Source organism: Panthera onca, chromosome A1, assembly GCF_046562875.1.
Source record: "Panthera onca isolate mPanOnc1 chromosome A1, mPanOnc1 haplotype 2, whole genome shotgun sequence".
NCBI lineage: Eukaryota > Metazoa > Chordata > Mammalia > Carnivora > Felidae > Panthera > Panthera onca.
The window spans coordinates 107421050-107442607 of NC_138339.1; the positions used below are offsets into that span (position 1 = coordinate 107421050).

The window sequence follows — 21558 nt, forward strand, 5'->3', positions numbered from 1 at the left end:
TGTATTTGAAATGCATTCTTTATTTTTATTTGCTCTGTTCCTCCAGTGAGCTTTTACAGCACAGGCTTTTTAATAATACACAGTGCTGATTTGTGTCGTCTCTATCCGTGGCTCTTGATTCATGTCATCAGCTTCATAGGATGTTTCAATTGTCGAATTTGATGCTGCATTTGAATTGGGGGCATTGGCTTTCCTGTTTGGGTTGCCTGCACAACACAAAACAAAATGAAATAATTACTTGGAATTATGACATAAAATTTGGCTTTTTAAAATGTGTGCTTGGAAAATACATTTTGTAGCAATATTGAAGCTATGTCTTGAAAACACTAGGTGGATGGGTGAGAACCGAATCATTTCAAAGCTGCTTGTGAGAATTTCCTTCTGAAAGTCAAATTAGGGAAATGTTCAGTGACAGAAGAATTTCATTTCCGTGCTTATCTTTCTTCCTCTGTGTTTCCATGGAGGAAATTACACATTTGAGAAGAAGGCAACAATTTCTGGGTTGCTTAATAAAAGTGTGACTATCCCTCTGCATAAAGTGAACAAAACTGTACTAAAGCTAATCATAATAATTTGCACCACTCTTAAGGCTTTGCTATCATAATCAATTTAGATGTAATCTTTAAAAAGAACACATTTGTGCCACAATCTCATTCACTCATTCTGTGTCAATATCAATCCAAAATGTACAAGGGTAGAGGAATATAGACCTCTGATCATCACAAAAACTGAAGCTGATAGCAAAGAAATGGATTATTTTCCAAAAATGATTGTTAGAAAAGTAGCTGTATCATATAGTTAACCAAAATGTGCAAATTTAAATAATGTATGAATATGTGGAAGTAGTAGATAAATCCCAGATGTCACTAATGCCCTCCTGTTGCTGAATCCCCAGCCCAGTTCATAGTCCACATCTTATCTGACCGGCCAGCAGCATTTTCTTTCCTTGGCCTCCAGGATACCACCCTGGACTCACCTTCTCTGTATTGCTCCTTCTCAGTCTTTTGTTGGTCCCTTTTCTTCTCCCAGGTCTCTTAGGTGTTTCTCAGGGCTCAGCTTATGGGTTCCTATCACTGTCTCCCTCCCTAATTAGTCTCATTTGGAAAAATCTGCTCTAAACTTCCCTAAGAGGAAGCAGGACCCACTGGCCAAAAGGTTCCACTCTTAGAAACAGCTACTTCCTCTACTTTTCACCACTTAACGTGAAGTCTAAGCCTCAGTTTTCAGCCTGGCTCTGCCTATTTATAATTGTATAGACTGCCTTCCAGGCCCATCCAAATATCCCCCATATAGGTTGATTGCAGAGTTCACTACTTATAGGGCAGTATTATTTACAAGTTGTGAAGAATGATGTCTCACTCCAGCTCCCAGATCATGCCCCTAGAACTGAAACGTGGATGGTATTGTCCTCTGAGCTAATATTAAAAGTACCGAAAGTTTAAAGTACAGGGCCTAAAATTGATCAATAGATGGCTTTATGTCATTACTTCTGAAGCTTTTGGGTGGTAAAATAAATTAATGTTCTACTTCTAAACATTCAGTCATAATGTTTCAGCCATATGATTTGATTTTTAAGTTGATTTGTTGTAGGCGCAACATTTTCTAGCCTGGTAAGGAGCTCTGTGCCCAATCAGGAATCGAAGCTGTTAAATGAGCAGGGAAGGTTGCTTGAAAATCTAAGAAACCGATACATTTGACTTGACTATTACTTGCAAAGTGGGGCTTCAAAAAATACTAGATGAAAATTTAACTACTAAGTACTTAAGTAATGGAATTTATTCTCTAAGGGGGGTGTTGAAACTTTTCCTCATATAACATTTGAAAAACAAAATATTTGTAGTTTCATTTTTCATTTGCGTGGTCCTATTTGAATCTTCAGGATTCTCGCAGGTAAAGATAAAAGATCAAGGACGTAAGATGTAAATTAGCTTCATGTTACCTGGGTGGCTTTTGTACCTTACGTAGGCATTTCTTTAAATGTAATCTAAAATTGTAATATTTTATTGGAGTTGCTGGAAGTGTGAACTGAATGTTGCTTAACTCCAGTCCTTCACGTTTCCTAAGCTTTTTACATACTTATATTAATAATATTTCAGAAAGATTTTCAAGGTGTTTTTATCTACCTTATCACATAGTTTTTGTTTTTGTCTTTTTTTTATGGGAAATAAGTTCACAGTTATTTCCTAACTTAAGGGTTCTATCTAAGAACCCCTTTGTCCGGGGTTCTCTGTAAGTTATCTCCGTTCCGACAGCTCTAGTTTCCATTATGTATCTCCTGGCCACCATTGAAAAAGTTTATCTAACCTGTCTACTGCCCTCCGAGATTTAATGGCTTGCAAAATAAATTCCGGTGTTACAGATTTTTCTTCATCTAGGACTTGTAAAGGCACCCATTCTCCAGCCCTGACTCCTTATTTCCTCAGCTCCTGGATCCTCCTAAGCAGTGTAGGTACAAAGACTGTTTCTTAGATTGGTGTCTTAAGGCAAGGCACTTACCCTCACAGAAGCAATTTGCTTCACAAACAAAAGGTTTATTACAAACACCATACCAATATTCTTTGAAGCAGGAACTTTGATACGCAAGTTAACCCTGATGTTCACTCTCTTCCCCCAAAGATGCTTTCAATGTGTGTCGTTCCGGTAAGTTAGAATAACTAGACACAGAGGAAAAACAACTGCACTGAGTAGCTGCAGTGATTAACAGAGTCCAGCTAGTTACATCTCTTTGGAATCGTTTTAGAAGAGAATGCGGGAAATCCTCAGCAACCTCCTTTTCCTAGTTTTGCTTTGATAAATAGAAGCTAATTTCTGAACCAACAAAGTAGGGATAAAATCAGCTGCCTTTTTTTCTGTCCCAGGGTTACAACATGGATTCGATTTTCAATAAGTAATCTGTAAATCCATTGAGCTTACAAATTGAGGGATTTGTTACAGATAAAAGGTTTTTCTTATTTAATTCCTCCTTTTCTTTACTGAGTGCAGACTGTGAAGCTCCAACATGTCTGTTCTTTCGTGGGTTGGCATTAGTTGTTCTTCCTGCTGTTCGTGTCCCATTTTCATTAGTGTGTGTGTGTGGTCATCCCATGTAAATCTCAACCTTCCTTTAAGGCTCTACTTCTCAGACTAGCATTTAAATTAAAGCTTTGACCTTTACCAAAATTCATATCCAATTCATCAATCTTTCCACGTATCCTCATCACAAACTACGCCAATCTATTTCTTCTGGTAACAGTTAAATTGTGCATTCATTTTCAGATTCATTCCTCAGGAATCCATTTATTTTGCAACTCTTCTATGAACTCTGCCCTTGCCTGCCATTTCAAAATATCAAAAGAATGCTGGGGACCCCTGCAGGTCTTCATCCCTTGGCTCTCTGGCAGAATCCTAATTAAGTTTTTCTGCAGCTATCTGCCTACGGCCGCCTAGCTCCTGTGTCGCTGTTCTCAGTCCTTCTAGTTCCTAATTAGCGGCTCACTTTATTACTAAGTGGAAAATCTACACATCCCACTCATCCCACGGCTCCTCCTAGTGAAAACATGCAGCCTTAAATCTGCACTCTGAGTGTTTTTGATTTGCAAGAGGATGTTTTCCCTTCTGACTGAATCTGAAGCATAGGGCTGGATCTGAAGTTAATGGTGAAGTGGGCAAAACTTGCCTAGTGACCTCCTGATCTATTGTCCTTTCCTGCCACCAATGCCCTGCTTCTCCTCAAGGATGAATCGGTATCTCCAGTAAATACAGTTAAATATGCACTGTAAGAGTTAGAATCTTTTACACCTGGGCACCTGGGTGGTTCAGTCAGTTAAGCATCTGACTCTTGGTTTTGACCCAGGTCATGACCTCACGGTTCGTGAGTTCGAGCCCCACATCGGACTCTGCGCTGACAGGGTGGACTCTACTTGAGATTCTCTTTCTCCTGCTCTCTCTGCCCTTCCCCTGCTTGTTCTCTCTCTCTCTCTCTCTCTCTCTCTCTCTCTCTCTCTCAGATAAGTAAATAAACATTAAAAAAAGAAAGCTAGAATCTCAGACTTGCCCTTTTGCTTTGCCCCTCCATCAATGAGTGAAGGCAGTTCTATCGAGAAATGTTTTTTCCTGTCCTATTTTTTTTCCACAATGGACCTTTTCCCCCCTCTTTTTCTTTTCTTCATTATTAAATTTTGCCAACCATTGATGACTAACATAACTCACAAATAAATTTAGCTGATATTTAAAATCCGTTAAATGAAATTTTCATGAATGACTGGCTTCTATTTTGTTTATTGGTTCCAACATTAGTCAAGATTGCCTAACCTTGAGCCCTGGGGAGGACCCACAAATGCTAAATGTGGCAGTAGCTGTGCTGAGCAATGTGGTTTTCCACATTCTAGGAACAAAAGCAGCCATAGGACATTACAGGCTCATTATTTTAAGTAGAAAGTTCCCTTTAGGAGACACGGCATCTTTTTCTGCCATTGAATTCAAATTAGCCCATCTTCTACTAAAATCTCAATGAGTTCTGAAAGCCTTTCTGAAACAAAGAATGGTGTTACAAAATAATTTGGTATCCTAATTAATAAGAGTTTTGAGCAGAATTTTGTTGAAGGGGAGTTAAGACTACGAAGAAAAAAAGCTCCCAAAGTTATCTATAAATTTAGTACAAGGGCATCTGGGTGGCTCAGTCAGTTGAGCGTCTAACTCTTGATTTCAGCTCAGGTCATAATCTCACAGTTCATGGAACCGAGCCCCATGTTGGGCTCTGTGCTGACAGCACAGAGCCTCCTTGGGATTCTCTCTCTCCCTCTCTCTCTGCCCCTCTCCCTGCTCACAACATGCTCTCTTTCTCTCTCTCTCTCAAAAATAAATAAACTTAAAAAAAATCACAACATCCATCAAAATACCACTTTATTTTTAAAAGTTTGACGATGTTGGGGTGCACCTGGGTGGTTCAGTTGGTTAAGCATCTGACTATTGGTTTCTGCTCAGGTTATGATGTCACAGTTTGTGAGTTCAAGCCCCAGAGTTGGGCTCTGCACTGACAGCTTGGAGCCTGCTTGGAATTCTCTTTCTCTCTCTCTGTCTCTCTCCCTCTCGGTCCCTCTCCCATTCTCTTTCTCTCTCTCTCCCTCTCTCTCTCTCTCTCAAAATAAATAAACTTAAAAAAAATTTGGCAGTGTGATTCAACATTACAAGAGTAGCCAAGAAACTTTGATGAAGAAGCATGTTGGGAGGGAGGAGAAAGGCTTGCTTGGTCAGATATTAAAATAAAACTGTATCATTGCAATAACTTTTAAGGTATATCATTAGCTTAAGAATAACCAGATTGATAAATTTAACAGAGCAGAAAGTCTAAAAACAGATCACAGTATATATAAGAATTCAGCTTATGACATTTTATTTTTTAAGTTTAATTATTTATTTAGAAAGAGAGAGTTGGGGAGGGACAGAGAGAATCACAAACAGGCTCCATGCTGTCATCGCAGAGCCTCACATGGGACTTGATCCCATGAACTGCAAGATGGTGACCTGAGCCAAAATCAAGTCAGCTGCTCAACCAAGTGAGTCACCCAGTGCCCCCAGTTTATGACATTTTAAATTGGCAAGAGAAAGATGGATTATCCAATAAACATCTGGACAATTGGCTCATTATTTGCAAAATAAAAAGGCAGATACTTACCTCATACTTTACACCAAAACTAAAATTCCAGGATTATTAAAAACTTAAATGTAGATCGGGGCGCCTGGGTGGCGCAGTCGGTTAAGCGTCCGACTTCAGCCAGGTCACGATCTCGCGGTCCGTGAGTTCGAGCCCCGCGTCAGGCTCTGGGCTGATGGCTCGGAGCCTGGAGCCTGTTTCCGATTCTGTGTCTCCCTCTCTCTCTCTGCCCCTCCCCCGTTCATGCTCTGTCTCTCTCTGTCCCAAAAATAAATAAAAAACGTTGAAAAAAAAAAATTTAAAAAAAAAAAAAAAAAAACTTAAATGTAGAAACAAATGAATAAATGTATTAGAAGAAAATACAGTTGCATATCTTTATATCTTATAGTGGCGGTGAGAAGTTTATTTTTTTTTTTTTAGATTTTTAAAAAGGTTATTATTTTTCAAGTAATCTCTATACCCAACATGGGGCTCAAACTCACAACCCTAAGAACAAGAGTAGCATGCTGTACTGACTGAGCCTGCCAGGTGTCCCCAGAGGTGAGAACTTTGTAAGTATGAAACTAAAGGGAGAAATTACAAAAGGAAAAACTGCTATAAATGAAAAATTGTCACACACAAAATTACAAGGGAAACAACTGTAAAAACATTTGTAATGTATTTGTAAAAGAGTTTAGTTACTGTGTGTAAAGCTCTTATCAAGCAGTGAAAAATGTACATTCCCATGGGAAACATGCATATGAGCAACAATATGCCACAAAAGAAATAATGACAGGGGCACCTGGCTGGCTCCATCAGAAAAGCCATGTGACTCTTGGTCTCAAGGTCATGAGTTCAAGCCCCACACTGCAGGTGTAGAGATTACTTTAAAAACCCTTTTAAAAAAAGAAAGAATGGCAAACATTAAAATGTCCATTCTCACTCCTAATTAGATAAAAACATTGTATTATTTTTCAATGAAATTAGTAAAATGTGTATTTTTTGAAATAATAATACACATGAAATAGTACTTTTCTGTATGGCAGTTAGGAACTTGTATCCACAGCTTTCAATATGTGTCCAGCCTTTGGTCAGCAACCCCACTCTCAAGGATTTATGCTAAGAAAATACTTAGGGGCACCGGGGTGTCTTAGTCCGTTGGGCGACCGACTTCGGCTCAGGTCATGATCTCATGGTCTGTGTGTTCGAGCCCTGCATCGGGCTCTGTGCTGACAGCTCAGAGCCTGGAGTCTGCTTCAGATTCTGTGTCTCCCTCTCTCTCCTCCTCCCCCCATGTGCTATCAAAAATAAATAAACATTAAAAAAAAAGAAAAAGAAAACACTTGGATGTTCAATTTATGTGTGTAATGAAAAAAAAATGGAAGCTAGTTCAAAGTCAATAATGAAGTATGATACACTCAGATTTTGGTTTCTAAATACTGTTTCTACCAAAATGAATCAGGCTTTTTTGGAGAAATAAAAGATTCCAGGGCTGGAACAGGAGAAGCACAGGCTGCCCTGGAACATTTTGTGACAGAAGGCAAAAAAGTGCTCAAAAAATTATGGATACATTTCAAAAGGACAAAGGACCCAATTTAAAGGGGCTCCTGGAGGCCAAATCTGAGACAATGTAAGGATCAGAGTAACTAATGACAGTAATAGAATATTTTAAAATAAAGGATTTGAGTCCATACTGATCTTAACAATTACATGAATGGGTAAATAAATGGAGGAGGGAGAGTTCTTCCTTGCAGGAGAATAACAACTAACCAATGTCAAAGGAATAAGAATGATGGGGTCAGAAAATCACCATTTTGCAATTATTGTAATAATCTGAAATTATTTTGAAATTTTGAATGAAAAAATTCAGTCAAGAACCATCTATGAGTGGATAAAAGTTTGAGGAAGAACAAAACATTTTCAGTCTCTAGGTACCTCCCCACAAAGTACTTAGTAATTAAAAGGGAAAAATAGTGACTTTATAATGTATTAGTCCAGCAAATACAACCTTAACCAATGAATCAAAGTTAGCATCACTCATAATGGGACAAACAAATGTTATGTGATGCCCTGATATGACGCCCTGGGAATATGACTTCTGTGGTATTCCTGTTGAAATGTATTATCTCTCTCCAATCATGAGAAAATATCAGACAAATTGAAAGGTAGTGTACAGGATAACTGGCTTTTTCTTTTCTTTTCTTTTTTTAATGTTTATTTTTGAGAGAGAGAGAGAGAAAGTGCGTGCAGGGGAGGGGCAGAGAGAGAGACACACAGAGAATCCGAAGCAGACTCCAGGCTCAGCTGACAGCACAGAGCCCCATGCAGGGCTCAAACCCATGAATTGTGATATCATCACCTGAGCCGAAGTCAGACGCTCAACCGACTGAGCCACCCAGACGCCCTGGCTTTTGCTTTCAAAAAAATGTCAAAATCATGAAAGACAATGGTTGAAGACTGAAGGAGGCTAAAGAAACTAGTTACAAGATAGATCCTAGATAAGAAAAGCATAGCTATTAAGGATATTGGCAAAACTTGAATATGAGTTGCAGATTAGATAATATTACTGTATTGATGTTACATTTCCTGAGTTTGATAAACATACTCTCACTACATAAGAAAAAATCCCATTCTTAGGAAATACTTAGCAAAATGCTTACGGTTAAAAGGAATGATATCTGCAAATTATTCTCAAATGGCTCGGAAAATATGCATTGAGAGAAAATCAGTGATAAAGAAAATAAGGCAAAATAGTAACATTAAGTAAATCCGAGGAAAGGTATACAACCTTCTCTATACTTTTCCTGTGATTTTTCTGGAAGTGTGAAATTATATAAAAATAAAAGAATAAAAAATCATAGCACTCCATCAGGATTTTAAAATGGAACTACTAAAACTGATGGCAAAGGTATTTATGTATTGGCAAAGATGTCACTATTGTTCAATGAAAACAAATAGCATAAGACTCATTCTCTGCCATTTTGTCACGTACGTGGATCTATAGATGGGTACAAAAAATCCTGAAAGATACTCAACACGGTGTTAGTGACGCTTATCTCTGTGTGATGGAATCATGGAAGACACTGTGTGTTTCTCTATATTTTCTAGTTTTCCTTCAATGAAAGTGATCTGAAAGAAAGGTTTTCTTTCCAGGTGAGTCATCTAAGAAGAAGAAATATAGCAGACCATTCTGAGCCAGTCCGAGCCATATTTCTCTCACAGGCAGAAAAAACGATTATATGATCTTCAGATGTGCTTTCTCAGTATTCCATATGTAATTTATGTTTTTCTTCTAGACCACGGTGCCTAACTAATGATTTGCTCACTCTTTTTCAATTAAATCGCCTGCCTTTACAAAAGAGACCACCGGATACAGCCTTGGCGCTGTCTGTTGTCTCTAAACATTATTTTATATGTGCCAAGCCGCTCTGCGAACATCTGCCCTTTTAATTTCCATCCAAAACTCTGCTTCCAACGACCCCTCTTCTCAGGCCTCCACCCACCTCCACAACCCAAGAGTATCAGTGGAAACTCAAACTGCAGGATGGATGTGCTTAATCTTCCTGAAGCAACGATTTTCTTCAGCTATGAGAATAAGAAGGGGTTATTATTAGAGTAGAACAAGATGTGGCATTCAGCCAAGTTGGGAAATCCCATAAATTTTAAAAATAAATATGAGAACTTAAAATAATTGCAAGCTCATAGGCCTAAGGCAAGCCTTTCCACGCCAGCCCCTGGAATTCTGGAGGTACACGTTCCCCTCTACTCTACCTTTAAGTATTCTCCAGCGGAAAAGTTTGAGAAGCAGGGATCTAGAAGATTCACCCCTTTAATTGCTTCTCTATTAGCCATTAATTTTTTCCCGTCTTAGGAAATGAGCCCTCGCCCTCAACGTGTCTACTCAGAAAGATGCCCTTCACACAGCCATCTTCTCAGAACTGTACATCTCCTACAGTGCACCTGAAAAGCAACGGGATTCTCTTCAACACTGGCATCTGAAACACACATAACTCAAAACACACACACACAAAGAGAAGGAAATGATTATGGGACACAATTTAAAGGGCAATCAATTTCTTAGCAATAGTACCTCTGCACAAAGTGAGCCCTGGAGGTAGCCCAATTATTCTCTACAGTCACTACCACAGACCTGTTTTCTTCAGGATCAATTCAAGAGGTATAAAGCCTTACATTGTATACATTAAAAAGAAAAAAACCCAATAAAATAAAGACACACCAAGGAAAAATCTTGACAAAATAGCCTAAGATTAGATTCTTTTAGACTCAGATTATTGTCACTTACAGAAACAAAAAAGTCCAGTGCCCTGACCCGGTTTTAGAATGTGCACAAAAACATTATTCCCTGTAGGTCATTCAAATTGCCTGTAATGAAAACAGTCTCAATTATAAAAACTAACCTAAAATAATAGGAGATTGACTCGTAACAACAGATAGTTTTGAAAGAAAAGAGTGGTAACTAATGAAACAGATTTCCTCCCATGTAATGTTTATGGATTTGATTATTATGCAAACATCTTATGTTCCTAAACTTTAAGGCATTCCTTAAATGGAATAAAGATTTGTTTTTTTCATAGCTAGAACATGGTAATGTATTCCTAGGTGGGAGACTCACCGGAATAGCTTGCATATTTAACAACAGCACCACAGTGTTTTTAAATGATCACTTTAAAGGGTCCCTTTCAAATATAAACCATTTTCTCTCCCTATTTCAGTGACATTTGGATTACCTAGTTTGTTTTGGGCTCTCCTCTATGCCTGATTTGGTTAAAATCAACCCAAGGGACCAAAAATCCCCTCTTTTGAAAGCAGCAGGATGGCAGGGATCATATAAAACCCTGCCTTGTCAATAGGAAGCACTCAGGAAAGGAGTACTGAATTAATTTGCTGGCGTGATAAACATGATGTTTTTGAGAGGGGCAGAGTGGGGACATTTCGATGTGAGAAAGCAACTTCATCTAACTACCTGAGGAGTGCATTAATGGATCTCCTTAGCTAAACAGCAATAAGACTATAAGACTTCAGTCCACAAGCCAACTAATTCTGTTGCTGGGTTCTCAGAGCCAACATGAAGTAATATTTTGGAGCAGTCCCTGAAAGAAATCACGAAGAAGAACCAATTCCTATTTAGCACAATACATTGCATACAGAAGACATTCAATAAATGTCGATGACTCTAAGGGTGACAATAAAGATGCTCCTTTCATCATCTACTACAAAGGTGCCATTCGGGGCGCTTGGGTGGCTCAGTCTGTTAAGTGTCCAACTTCAGCTCAGGTCATGATCTCATCACTCATGAGTTTAAGCCTCCTGTGGGGCTCTGTGCTGACAGCTCAGAGCCTGGAGCCTGTTTCGATTCTGTGTCTCCCTCTCTCTTTGCCCTTCTCCTGCTCACACTCTTGTCACTTTCTCTCAAAAATAAATAAGCCTTAAAAAAACTTTTTAAAAATATAAATAAATAAATAAATAAATAAAGGTGCCATTCCACTCCAGTCAATTCATTCAACAAATACGTGTTAAGTGTTGTAGGCACTAGGGTTATAGTAGTGAGGAAATAAGGTGAAAATTATTACTTTCCTGGAACTTACTTTCCAGTTGAAGTGGAGAAAAGTTAGACTAAAATGTATGGTATATTGGTGCTAAATGCTTAGGAGAAAGACAAAGCAGGAAGGAAGTTTGAAAGGTTGAAGAGGAGTTAAGAAGGCAGATATGGTGATCAGGGAAGAACTCCCTAGAAAGGTGACTTGTAGCAAAGACTTAAAGAAAGTGCAAGAGCAAGTCCCATGGCTATCTGAGGGAAAAGCCTTCTGGACAATGGTGATATTGTATGCGAAGGCCCTGGGGCAGAGGAATTTCAAGCAATAGCAAAGAGGCCAATGTGGCTGTGCACAGGAGAAGTGAAATGTGGGTGGAGAGGGACACCACCAAAGCCCTGGCCGGTCACAGTTAAGACAACTGTTTGTATCAAGAGAGATGGGAAGTGATTAGGGTTTTGAGCAGAGGAGTGATATGACCTGACTTAGGTTTTAACAAGCTCACTCTGGCTGCTCTGTGGAGAGTAGACAGCAGGGGAGTCCAGGGCTTAGCTGGGAAGAGGACCTATTTGTTTTAAAATGCAGAGTCTGGAGTTTGTGGGTTTTCAGGAGCTCCCTAGGTGATTCTTATGCACCGGCAAACTTAAAGACTTCTACTTTAAATTACCTAAGCACTTGAGACAAAAAATGATTTTATGACCTGATTATTGGGTGATCACTAATCCAATGCTTCATTTTGCCTGTGGAGGAACAGGATCTAAGCCACTGGACTAAATTCAACGAACAACCTGTCTATTCTGCCACACAGTTCCAAACAGTGCTTCAGAAAAAGAACTGCAAAGGGACGTTGGCCTCTTGCTCTGTGATGCAGGACACCCTCTGAGGGAGATCTCTAGGAGAATCAAAGTAGAGCTAATGCAATCATTTAGTGACAGTGTATTTGATAAAGTCGCAGTGCATGTACTCCATACATTTCAGGATTCAGCTAAAATAGAGCATCTGAGCAGAGGATTTTCCAAGATTTTTTAAAGTAAATGTTTTCATTCTCTTTTTAAATAGAAGTTAGTGAGCACTTCTGTCTCATTCTAAATATATATGTACATATATGCATATATATCCTATTTATATGTTCTAAATTTTTATTAGAATACATTCTAAACATATATATCAAAATTTATGATTGCTATATTTTTTAATGTTTATTTATTTTTGAGAGAGAGAGAGACCACAAATGGACAGAATCTGAAGCAGGCTCGAGGCCATGAACTATGAGATCATGGTGTGAGCCAAAGTCGGACAATCAACCGACTAAGCCACTCAGGCACCCCTGTGATTACTACTTTTTAAATACACTAATAGAAATGTATATTCACAAAAATTATATCAGTTCTTTCTGATTGAATTTTATAATGCAAACAGTTAGCATTTGTGTGGCACTTTATAATTGAGATAGTTAGACCCGTTTCCACAAACTATACATAAAAATTTCTTTCTACTTTATAGTCATTCTATCCACACACACACACACACACACACACACGTGTATCTTAGTTTGTAACCTATTCAAGAACAAAGACTGTCTTCTATTTATTTCTCTATTCCTTTGTGTGCCTCTGATGTATTTTATATGCCTCTTCCTAATTCTGCACACCACAGGCACCCTGGTAAATGCTTAACTGACCACTGACTAACCAGTCTGGAGCAACCCAACCCTAAGAATTAATTATTGCATATTTTGTTCCTCTCTTTGACTTCTGTGGCTCTATCAAAAATAAAACGTAAAATCTCCAAGGGGATAAAACCTTCATAACTGAATGAGACTTAACTATAGTAGAGTGGATTTGTTGGGCCAGTGTATTCTTGTTCATGAGAACATTTACATCCTGCCACAATTTTTCCTTTGGCACAGTTTCTTGAAGATAGGTCATCATTAAGGTCTAATTTCATGTGAATTTTTATAAAGGCACGTAATAAATTGAGATTTTAAGAAGCATTCATTGTTAATGGCATAATCTGTTACCGAGGTACAGGTTATTCTTTTGAATAGAGCGCAGGTAATTGGCTACAAATAATGGACAGTGATTACCTTCTTGAGTGGCAGAAGCCTCTAGGTGTTGAAGTTTAAGGCCAGTGTCTAATCTTCGGGGCTTTGTATACAGAAATAAGTAGCAAAGGACACAGACGCTGATGACAAAGGCAAGTAGAACAAGGGCAGCAGTTCCCAGGCCAACCAGGGCACCGATGCTGAAGCAAACAGGAAAAACATGGGGACCGTCACGCAAAATGGTTAACACATGCACTAAAGAGAAGGTTTGAATATGGTTAATTCTTGCCTCAGTCATTCCTAACCAAATTATCTTTTAGTCTAAAGAGTAAAAAAGGTCCCCTTTTTCTTTCATCAAATTCTTAGATTTTCTCTTCCCGTTGATATGTTAACATTAGTATAGAATACCACGCGAATCCATATGACACGTGAAAGGTCACATGGTTCTTTAGGGCTAGTTCAAAAGTATCTCAAGCAATAAACCTTTCAATATATTTTAGGAGGAAAAATGGCGTTCAACAATAAAGACGAATAGAGGGGCGCCTGGGTGGCTCAGTCGGTTAAGCGGCCACTTCAGCTCAGGTCACGATCTCGTGGTCCGTGAGTTCCAGCCCCGCGTCGGGCTCTGGGCTGATGGCTCAGAGCCTGGAGCCTGCTTCCGATTCTGTGTCTCCCTCTCTCTCTGCCCCTCCCCCGTTCATGCTCTGTCTCTCTCTGTCTCAAAAATAAATAAAACGTTAAAAAAAAAATTAAAAAAAAAAAAAAAGACAAATAGAAAAATACGGACATCCGCAAATTAGCGAAGCAAATGTTTACCGGAGATGTAGAACTTTCAGAGACACATATGGAAGACAGCACTAATATATAAAACCACAACTCTTACAAAAGAGAAGAATGTTTAATGAAAGGAAAGCAGTATTTATGAAATTTATATCAAGTTCATGTTTAGCCTGAGTTTTTCCTTTCTGAACGAGCATAACACAGTGGCTTCTAGCATTAAGGAAGGAACCCTGGTGCTTTCCTCTAAAAATAAAGGGTATGTCTTATAATTTTCTCTGCACTAATTTTGTAATAATTCCTTCTAATACAATTATCTATAAGAGTAAGCATTTGAGAAATAGCAGTTTTCATAAACCTATGAACTTAATATTTTTAAACGGGGAAAGGAGCTTGGAAAAAACATCATCCTGAAAAACTCATAAGCAAAACATATGTACTTAACTTTCCTGAACCAGATGTTTGTCTGGGTACATAAGTATATACACAGAAAATGTTAAGTTGCTCAAGAGCACATACTTCTGTTGACCTTCCCATAGTGTTGGGCATACATATTGAAAGGGCTGAATAGAGTACTTAGCTTGTAGTAAATAGAAGTAAGTGATAGTAAATAGAAGCAAATAATAATTGGTGATTGATCCACTTTTAGTAACTGAAAAGCAATTATCATTGAAATGGTCATTGAAAAGTAGCAAAGAACACAGATGCTGATGACAAGGCAAGTAGAACCAGGACAGCTGTTCCCAGGCCAATGAAGATCTTTTTCTTCATTATATGCCTTGCTTGACTGCAGGCTTTCACTATTTGCTAGAGATAAGGCCCCAACAAGTTTGACACGTACCAAAGGGAGGGAGGGGAGAATGTGACCAGGGATGCTAGGTGTGTTAGGGCTCTGGAAAGAAGGAGAATAGAATTAAAAAGTGAGGGGCTAAGCTCATCCCCTGTATCCTTGATTTTAGAAGATAAAACACCCCTGCAATTTAGAGATTGCCTCCTTGGCCATAGATACGAAGTTAGGCTCCCAAACATGCTTGTGCTTAGTTTAGTAATGTCAGCCCAGTTCCCCTAAAGTTGCACACAGTGAAAACTGGAAATTCTGTGGCTAGAGTCAGCACACAGCTGTATATCTTTATTTTAAGTTTTTATGTATTTATTTATTTGGAGAGGGAGGGTGAGAAAGTGAGAGAGGGTGAGGGCCAGAGAGAGGGAGAGAAAATCCCAATCAGGCTCTGTGCTTTCAGCACAGACACCAATGTGGGGCTCAATCTCCTGAGATCATGACCTGAGCTGAAACCAAGAGTCAGATGCTTAATGGCCTGAGCAACCCAGGCGCCCCTACAGTTGGATATTTAAATCAAAGTTTGCCCTCAGTTGGTGCACTCTCTTTCAAGGGTCAGGCCCCCTGGCTCTGGCAACTCCTCTTTCGGGTTTGTTTGCACCAAAGTTGACTTTTGTAGATTATACGCGTCAGGGAGGGCTAGGACTATGCACAGACACGTGGGACCATAATCCACTTAATTAACATTATCTGCTGCACAAGGCAGCTGGGCTGCCAGACATCCGGAGAGATTCCTGAAATGAGAAGGCGGGTTATTAAAAAACAAGATCTTCAAAGTGAACAAGTACTTCGGTCAATTTAAAAGTAACACTGTCAATTTAATTAAATTCAACATGCATGTCGTGAGCTTTTAATGCACACAGTTTAAAACACCAGCCGTGGGGCGCCTGGGTGGCGCAGTCGGTTAAGCGTCCGACTTCAGCCAGGTCACGATCTCACGGTCCGTGAGTTCGAGCCCCGCGTCAGGCTCTGGGCTGATGGCTCGGAGCCTGGAGCCTGTTTCCGATTCTGTGTCTCCCTCTCTCTCTGCCCCTCCCCCGTTCATGCTCTGTCTCTCTGTCCCAAAAATAAAATAAAAAACGTTGAAAAAAAAAAAATTAAAAAAAAAAAAAAAATAAAACACCAGCCGTATTACTGGAAGAAAAAAAAATGCTATTTTCTGCTTTCTATTACAATAAAGGAAGGTTCTTCATTATCTTGACAAACAGTTTGTGTCACAGTTCCACGTTATAGAAATGTTGCTTTATCTAGATAAAGATGGAACTCTAGGAATCTCGTACAGTATTCATTTTGACAAATACTTACTGAACTCGTGCGTTACCCTGTGCAATATGTATTGTCTTCCTAGGTCCTGAAGAAGGTTACCAAAGGAAACTCTAAGAGGGCACGGACTTGTAAGGGGAGAAAAGATGGGGGTGGGCCAGACACAGAAAAGGGAGAATTCTACTTTCCCTGCAGAACGTTATGGCGGTTTGCTTTCCAGTCCCTTAGAGAGGGTCTGAGGCTGTCGTCACATTAATGCTGCAGTCGTCCTGCTTAGCAACTTTGCTTACCTGGGAGTGGATGTACTGTGCCTTTCTCCAGCAGCTGCAGAATCTCAGAACAAATGCTAGTGACTTCAGGAATAGTTTTTGCAGTTGGACTATTTTAAATTAGGGTAGAGAACAAAGAATATGAGGGGAGTGCAGCTCTGAATTTTTACCTCCCCGTTGTGTTCTCAGAGCTCAAACACTGACAAGAACCCCGGGTTTGCCAACTGATGCCATCAGCTGAAATGATTTTTATATTTTCTAGGAACTGAGCTACACTGTCCATTTTGTTCATGCTGAATGAAGACCCCAGCAAGGTATTCATTCCTGGTGCCCTCATAAACCTTAGGAAGGTTTTCTATCCTCTGCTGCCTGTCACTTTGGGACTATTCAGGGATCTGAGAACCCCAGGCACTTTTCTACCTGAGTTTGACTTAAGAGTTGCCAGTCTCTCTTGGGGGTCTGCCACCATTATTAACACTTCCAAAAACTCAGAGCCAGGTTACTATGTTATTTTCCAAAAGGCCAGATAATATGTCAATGCAGTACTGATTACTTCTCCAAATATTAAGGCTAAACTGTCATTTTCTGAGATTATGCCCCACTATGACACAACAATACAATGTTGTTAGATGAGCTTATTGGTAGGCGACCCCCTTTTTGAGATTTTTTTTTTGAAACTTGCAATATGTTTAAAAAATTATTTTACTGCCTCTAGAAATAGCATTTATGGTCATTTGCTGTAGACTTGGCCTGTATGACAAATTCTGGATCATGCTAGAGAATTAGAGAAATAACACTCTTCCGGCTTACTAGCAGAGTCTCTCTCTTGCCAGGCATAAGCTAATTGGTTTGTGAGACACAACTGAAGGTGGGTTTGGAGACATACATTCTCCAGGCAGAATGAAAGAATGGAGGTCAAAGGATGCAGTCTTTTGGAGTAGAAAGGGGGGTGGGGTGGGGGTGGCATTTCACAATGAAGATATCTGCATAAAAACTAGGTGGAATAAGTAAAATTCCCATCGCAGGAAACAGGCAAGAAAAACCCGACCTTAGAGAGTCTCTGGTCTTTCGAAGCAACGGCCAAGTCGCTCAGGCGTTAAGAAAGGGGTGCCCTGATAAGGTTCTACACATGATGTATTATAGCAAGTAAGACTTTCCCTGTCTGTGGGTCTCCAGTTCGGTTCGGGGTCAGTGTCAGATTATCTGAAAAGAGCAAATTATAAAGTTCCAATAGCTTTACACACACACACACACACACACACACACACACACACACCCCTTTTTGATTCCTTCTCACATTCAAAGAGACTTGAAGTATTCTAATCTTTGGTTAATACCTTAAAATGAGTCCCAGAGTAGCCCCCTTTCTAGTCAATTGCACCAAATGCCCAAACAAATCAAAAAGAAAATGAAAACCTTAAGTTATCTGCATATCTTCTCTCTGCCAGCAGAGCCTCCTGCCTGGGACCGGTCCCTGGCGGGGGTGAAGAGCGGGGTGAGCGGGACCAGCGGAGGCGGCACTGCGTGCGCCCTGGGCGCACGGTCCGCGCTCCTCCCGCGCGGGCCTCGCCGGGGCTCCAGGGCCCACTCACACTTCTGAAGCCCACAGCCGGACCCTCGCCGGAAGAGGGCAGCACCGAGCGGGTCCCGGGTCCTGGGGGAGCTCCCAGCCGGGTGAGCTTTCTCTACAGGTCCCTCGCCTGCCCTCGGAGGCTCCGTGTCCTTCCGGAGGATCCCGACCTGAACGGGCGACCCTCCCACTCCCCGGGTGGTCCTGCTCGTCGCCTCCCCAGAGCCCGCCGCCCGCCCCCCGCCCTGCCCACCTGAGGCTCCACATATAGCTGTGCTTGTAGGGGAAGTAGCTGCCCGGCTCGCTGCAGCAGTACTTGAGGTCGGCGAAGCCGCAGCAGTAGAGGAGGGCGGCCCCCTCGCCGCTCCGGGGACACTCGAAGGGCTCCACGAAGCTGTGGTTGAGGCTGTAGTAGCCCGAGCACACCCGGCTTGCCTCGCTCATCGCGGGCGGCTGCGGACAGGGGCACGTGAGACCCCCGATCTGCCCTCGGACCGCACGCGTCCCGCACCGCCTGGCCCGCAGACGCCCCTCGGCGCGGGCTCGTCTCCTGCGATCTGGGGTCTGTCGGGATGCGGGGCGTTCAGCCTTCGCGCGCCTCCTCTGCGCTCTCTCCTCCCCCTGTCCACATGGTGTCTGGTCGCTTTACTCGCGCTTCTCCCTCTCGCTAGTGAGTGGCCCTTTCATCTGCCGGTCTTCAACCCTGTACCTCTTCTCCCCTGTCCCTTCGTGGGCTTTCTTCACGCCCCCCTGACTCCCCCCTGCTTCCCCTCACTTCTTCGACAGCCCGCGGAGCTCAGTTGGCCCCACTCTATGCCAGAGATTTCACCCGAAGGAAGAGTGGAGGTGTCATATGTCTGCCATGTGGGCAGATGCAGCCCAAGTTGCCATTCTGTCTGCCCGAGGACAGGGCAGCTGGGTTCCAGGCAAACAGAGCAGGGCCGGGGGAACCTTTACCCCTCCTCCGCCACCGACCCAGGGAGCTGCACAGTGGGCAGAAACAAAAGGCACTCAGCTACCAGGGAGGAGGTGGTGGTCAGGCTTAATCTGTCTTCTCTGAGAAGCACACGTGAAACATTAAAATTTGGCAATTAAAAAAATAAAAGGCAGAGACAAAATTTTTCACCAACAAGCTAGCAGTGCATTGTGTATTCTGTTAAACAGCCTACAAAGAGAAGAAGGGCAGGCAAGAGATTCAGGTAAAGACAGTGAGGAGTTTCTGCAGAGACAGGCAGAAAGAGGAGAAGGCAAAGGAAATCGGGAGAAAGAGACCTTCATCAGTTTTAAAGTGCTGCAGAGATTTCTCTTGTTCCCTTTTTGTTTGGCCTTCTCATTTAGTGATTCATTTGTTCACAAAGCCTTTTAAAATAACAGTAGTAATGGATGCCTGTTGTAATAAGTCAAACAATATCTTGGTGTACAAAGAAGAAAACAGTAATAGCCTTAAGAAGGGAGAGGAGGTGACTGAACATTCATAGAATTTGTGAGACAGAACAGTGTTCCTTCCTCTTCATTTTCTGCTTCTTTCCTTTGGCCAGAGGGTTGATTGGATGTCGGAATTATGAACTTGACCTTGTTGGGTGCTGAGTAATTTTGTATTCCCAGAAATATTCTTGAGCCTTGTTCGGGAATGCAGTTAAGTAACATGGACACAGATGGAGTCTTTGGAATTTACTTTTAACCTTTGTTGAGAGAACCAGAGCAGATCTGAGGACTGAATTTTTCCCCATCACTGGGGTGATGCTCTTCTGAGCACTCTACTCAATACCTTGTGAATTATGAGACTTACCATTCCAACCAGTGGAAACAAACCATTCCAGGCCTCGTGACAGCTCAAAGGAGTGTTCCCTCTGCTCCTTTTACGTAGCTCTTTTCCTGGTTTCCGGTTATCTCCTGACAGCCGTGTGCTGATCACCCAGCTGAGGACTCAAGGAGAACCTCCAGTGATCCAGTTCTATCTCTCTGCCTTTCTCTCTCTCTCTAGCTCTCTATTCTCTTCTGCTGCCTCAAGCCACCATGACCTCCTGTACTCCCAGCTAGGTCTTCTGACCCTAGGGAAACCTCTGGGCTCTACCTGGGGCCGCTCCTGCTGCTGCAGTCTGGAAACTCTCCAGGCAGCATGCTGGGTGCAATCATAAGGCTTACCCTGTCTGTTTCTCTGCTTTAGGGTTGCATCATTGTCCTGCACTACCTGATAACCATGTTCAAAACCTATCGTTTCTCTACTCTCTGTGCTTAGTTTTTTTTCAGGAAGGAAGGTTAATCTTGTCTCTGTTAAGCCACATTAGCTGAAGTTGGCCGGGCGATTGGACCTGATCTATGCTAGGCCAGTTAAGTTCTCTGTCCTGGAATTGGGATTTTTCCCTGGGGACAGGAATCCACAGGAGGCTAGGGCACAAGACAAAATGAAGCAGGGAGAAGGAGCAAAGAAGGGTGGAAAGAATGTTAATGGTTTTGCAATTCTGTGCAAGTCGTTTCCTGAGATCCACCTATATTCCTATCACTGTGATTTTGGGGACATTCCTGACTCCTTAGAATAAAATCCTTTTTCTGGCTGAAGTGCATTCACGTAGATTTCTACTACTTGCACCAAAAGGCTTCTAACTCATACAGCACATCTTCAGGCAAAGGCAAGGCAATTGAAAGAGAAGGCAATCGAAGGGCAAACACTGAGCTCGTTGACCAATGGAGCATGTTCCGTTAGGAGGGGCTGTAGGCCCCATGAGCAGACTTTTCTTCCCCTTATGCAAGGGGAGAAGAAATTTTGAGATGAAAATATTGACAATTCTTCTGGACGGCGAAGTGGATTGTCTCAATAAGATATACTGAAGTTTTGCTGGAGCACGAGACACCGAGGTGGAATGTGTGTGACGAGGAGAATGGAAGAGACGGAGAGAAAACACTGGGAACCATGTCCAGGTAACAGAGTGGATCCCAAGGACTGGGCACCTCCCTGAGGGCCCAGTTTTGGTTAGAAGTTCTAGCTTTCTCATGGAACCAACTGGTCAGGCCATGTGATTTTCCCCAGGGCTGAACGGTCTGTAGTTGAGAAACAGGAGCAGGGAAATGAACCGTAGAACTTGTCAGAATGATTCTCTGGGGCTGTGCTCTGGCCCCTTGACGCCTCTGTAACCACAGCAGCACCTTGGTCCTTCTCCACCCTGAAATACACACCATAGACACATGAAAACGCACAGGCAGAAAGGCATGCCCCCAGCTGCCACACTCTAGCGAGCTTGGAGTACCTCAAGGCCTCTGAAGTTCAAGTAAAGAAAAGAGCATTTTAACACACGAGGCTTAAGAGCAGTGACAAGACTAAGGCTTTTTAACAACACCAGTCAGAAGATGCATATTGCTTGCCTGATTTGCCTGCTGCGCGGTCCCCTGTGATGGAGTCCCCAGCTCTTGGTCTCTGGGCAGGAGGGGCTCTGGCAGCCAGTAGGAGTGGGGCTGGCCCAACAGCGAAAGATTGCCATAAATTATACTTTTTATTTTTTCTTATATCTCATCGGTTCTCAACAAAGGTGATACTCCCCTTTAGGGAATATTTAGGGAATATTCTGGAAATAAGGGGACAGTTTTGGTTGTCATGATGACTGAGTGCCCTGCTGGCTACGAGGGATATAGGCCAGGG

At 41.7% G+C, this 21558-nt stretch overlaps 1 protein-coding gene across 1 annotated transcript; it reads right to left on the reverse strand.

Moving 5' to 3' along the window:
- SHISAL2B (shisa like 2B) lies at nucleotides 1-21135 on the reverse strand. The gene is made up of 3 exons (XM_060635685.3): nucleotides 18178-21135; nucleotides 13250-13407; nucleotides 1-206 (listed from the first exon to the last, which is right to left on the reverse strand). Exons 1-3 carry the CDS (start codon nucleotides 18366-18368, stop codon nucleotides 70-72), a joined length of 486 nt encoding a protein of 161 aa, XP_060491668.2. The 5' UTR covers nucleotides 18369-21135; the 3' UTR covers nucleotides 1-69.
- Nucleotides 21136-21558: the final 423 nt, after the last annotated feature.

What these genes read in the sequence shown, in the direction of transcription:
- SHISAL2B (XM_060635685.3), bottom strand. Translation starts at nt 18,368, where the DNA reads ATGAGCGAGGCAAGCCGGGTGTGCTCGGGCTACTACAGCCTCAACCAC. An exon ending in AGCTATATGTGGAGCCTCAG is followed by an intron (nt 13,408 to 18,177) that starts GTGGGCAGGGCG and finishes TGTTTGCTTCAG; the next exon opens with CATCGGTGCCCTGGTTGGCC. An exon ending in GGCTTCTGCCACTCAAGAAG is followed by an intron (nt 207 to 13,249) that starts GTAATCACTGTC and finishes TGTGTTGTGCAG; the next exon opens with GCAACCCAAACAGGAAAGCC.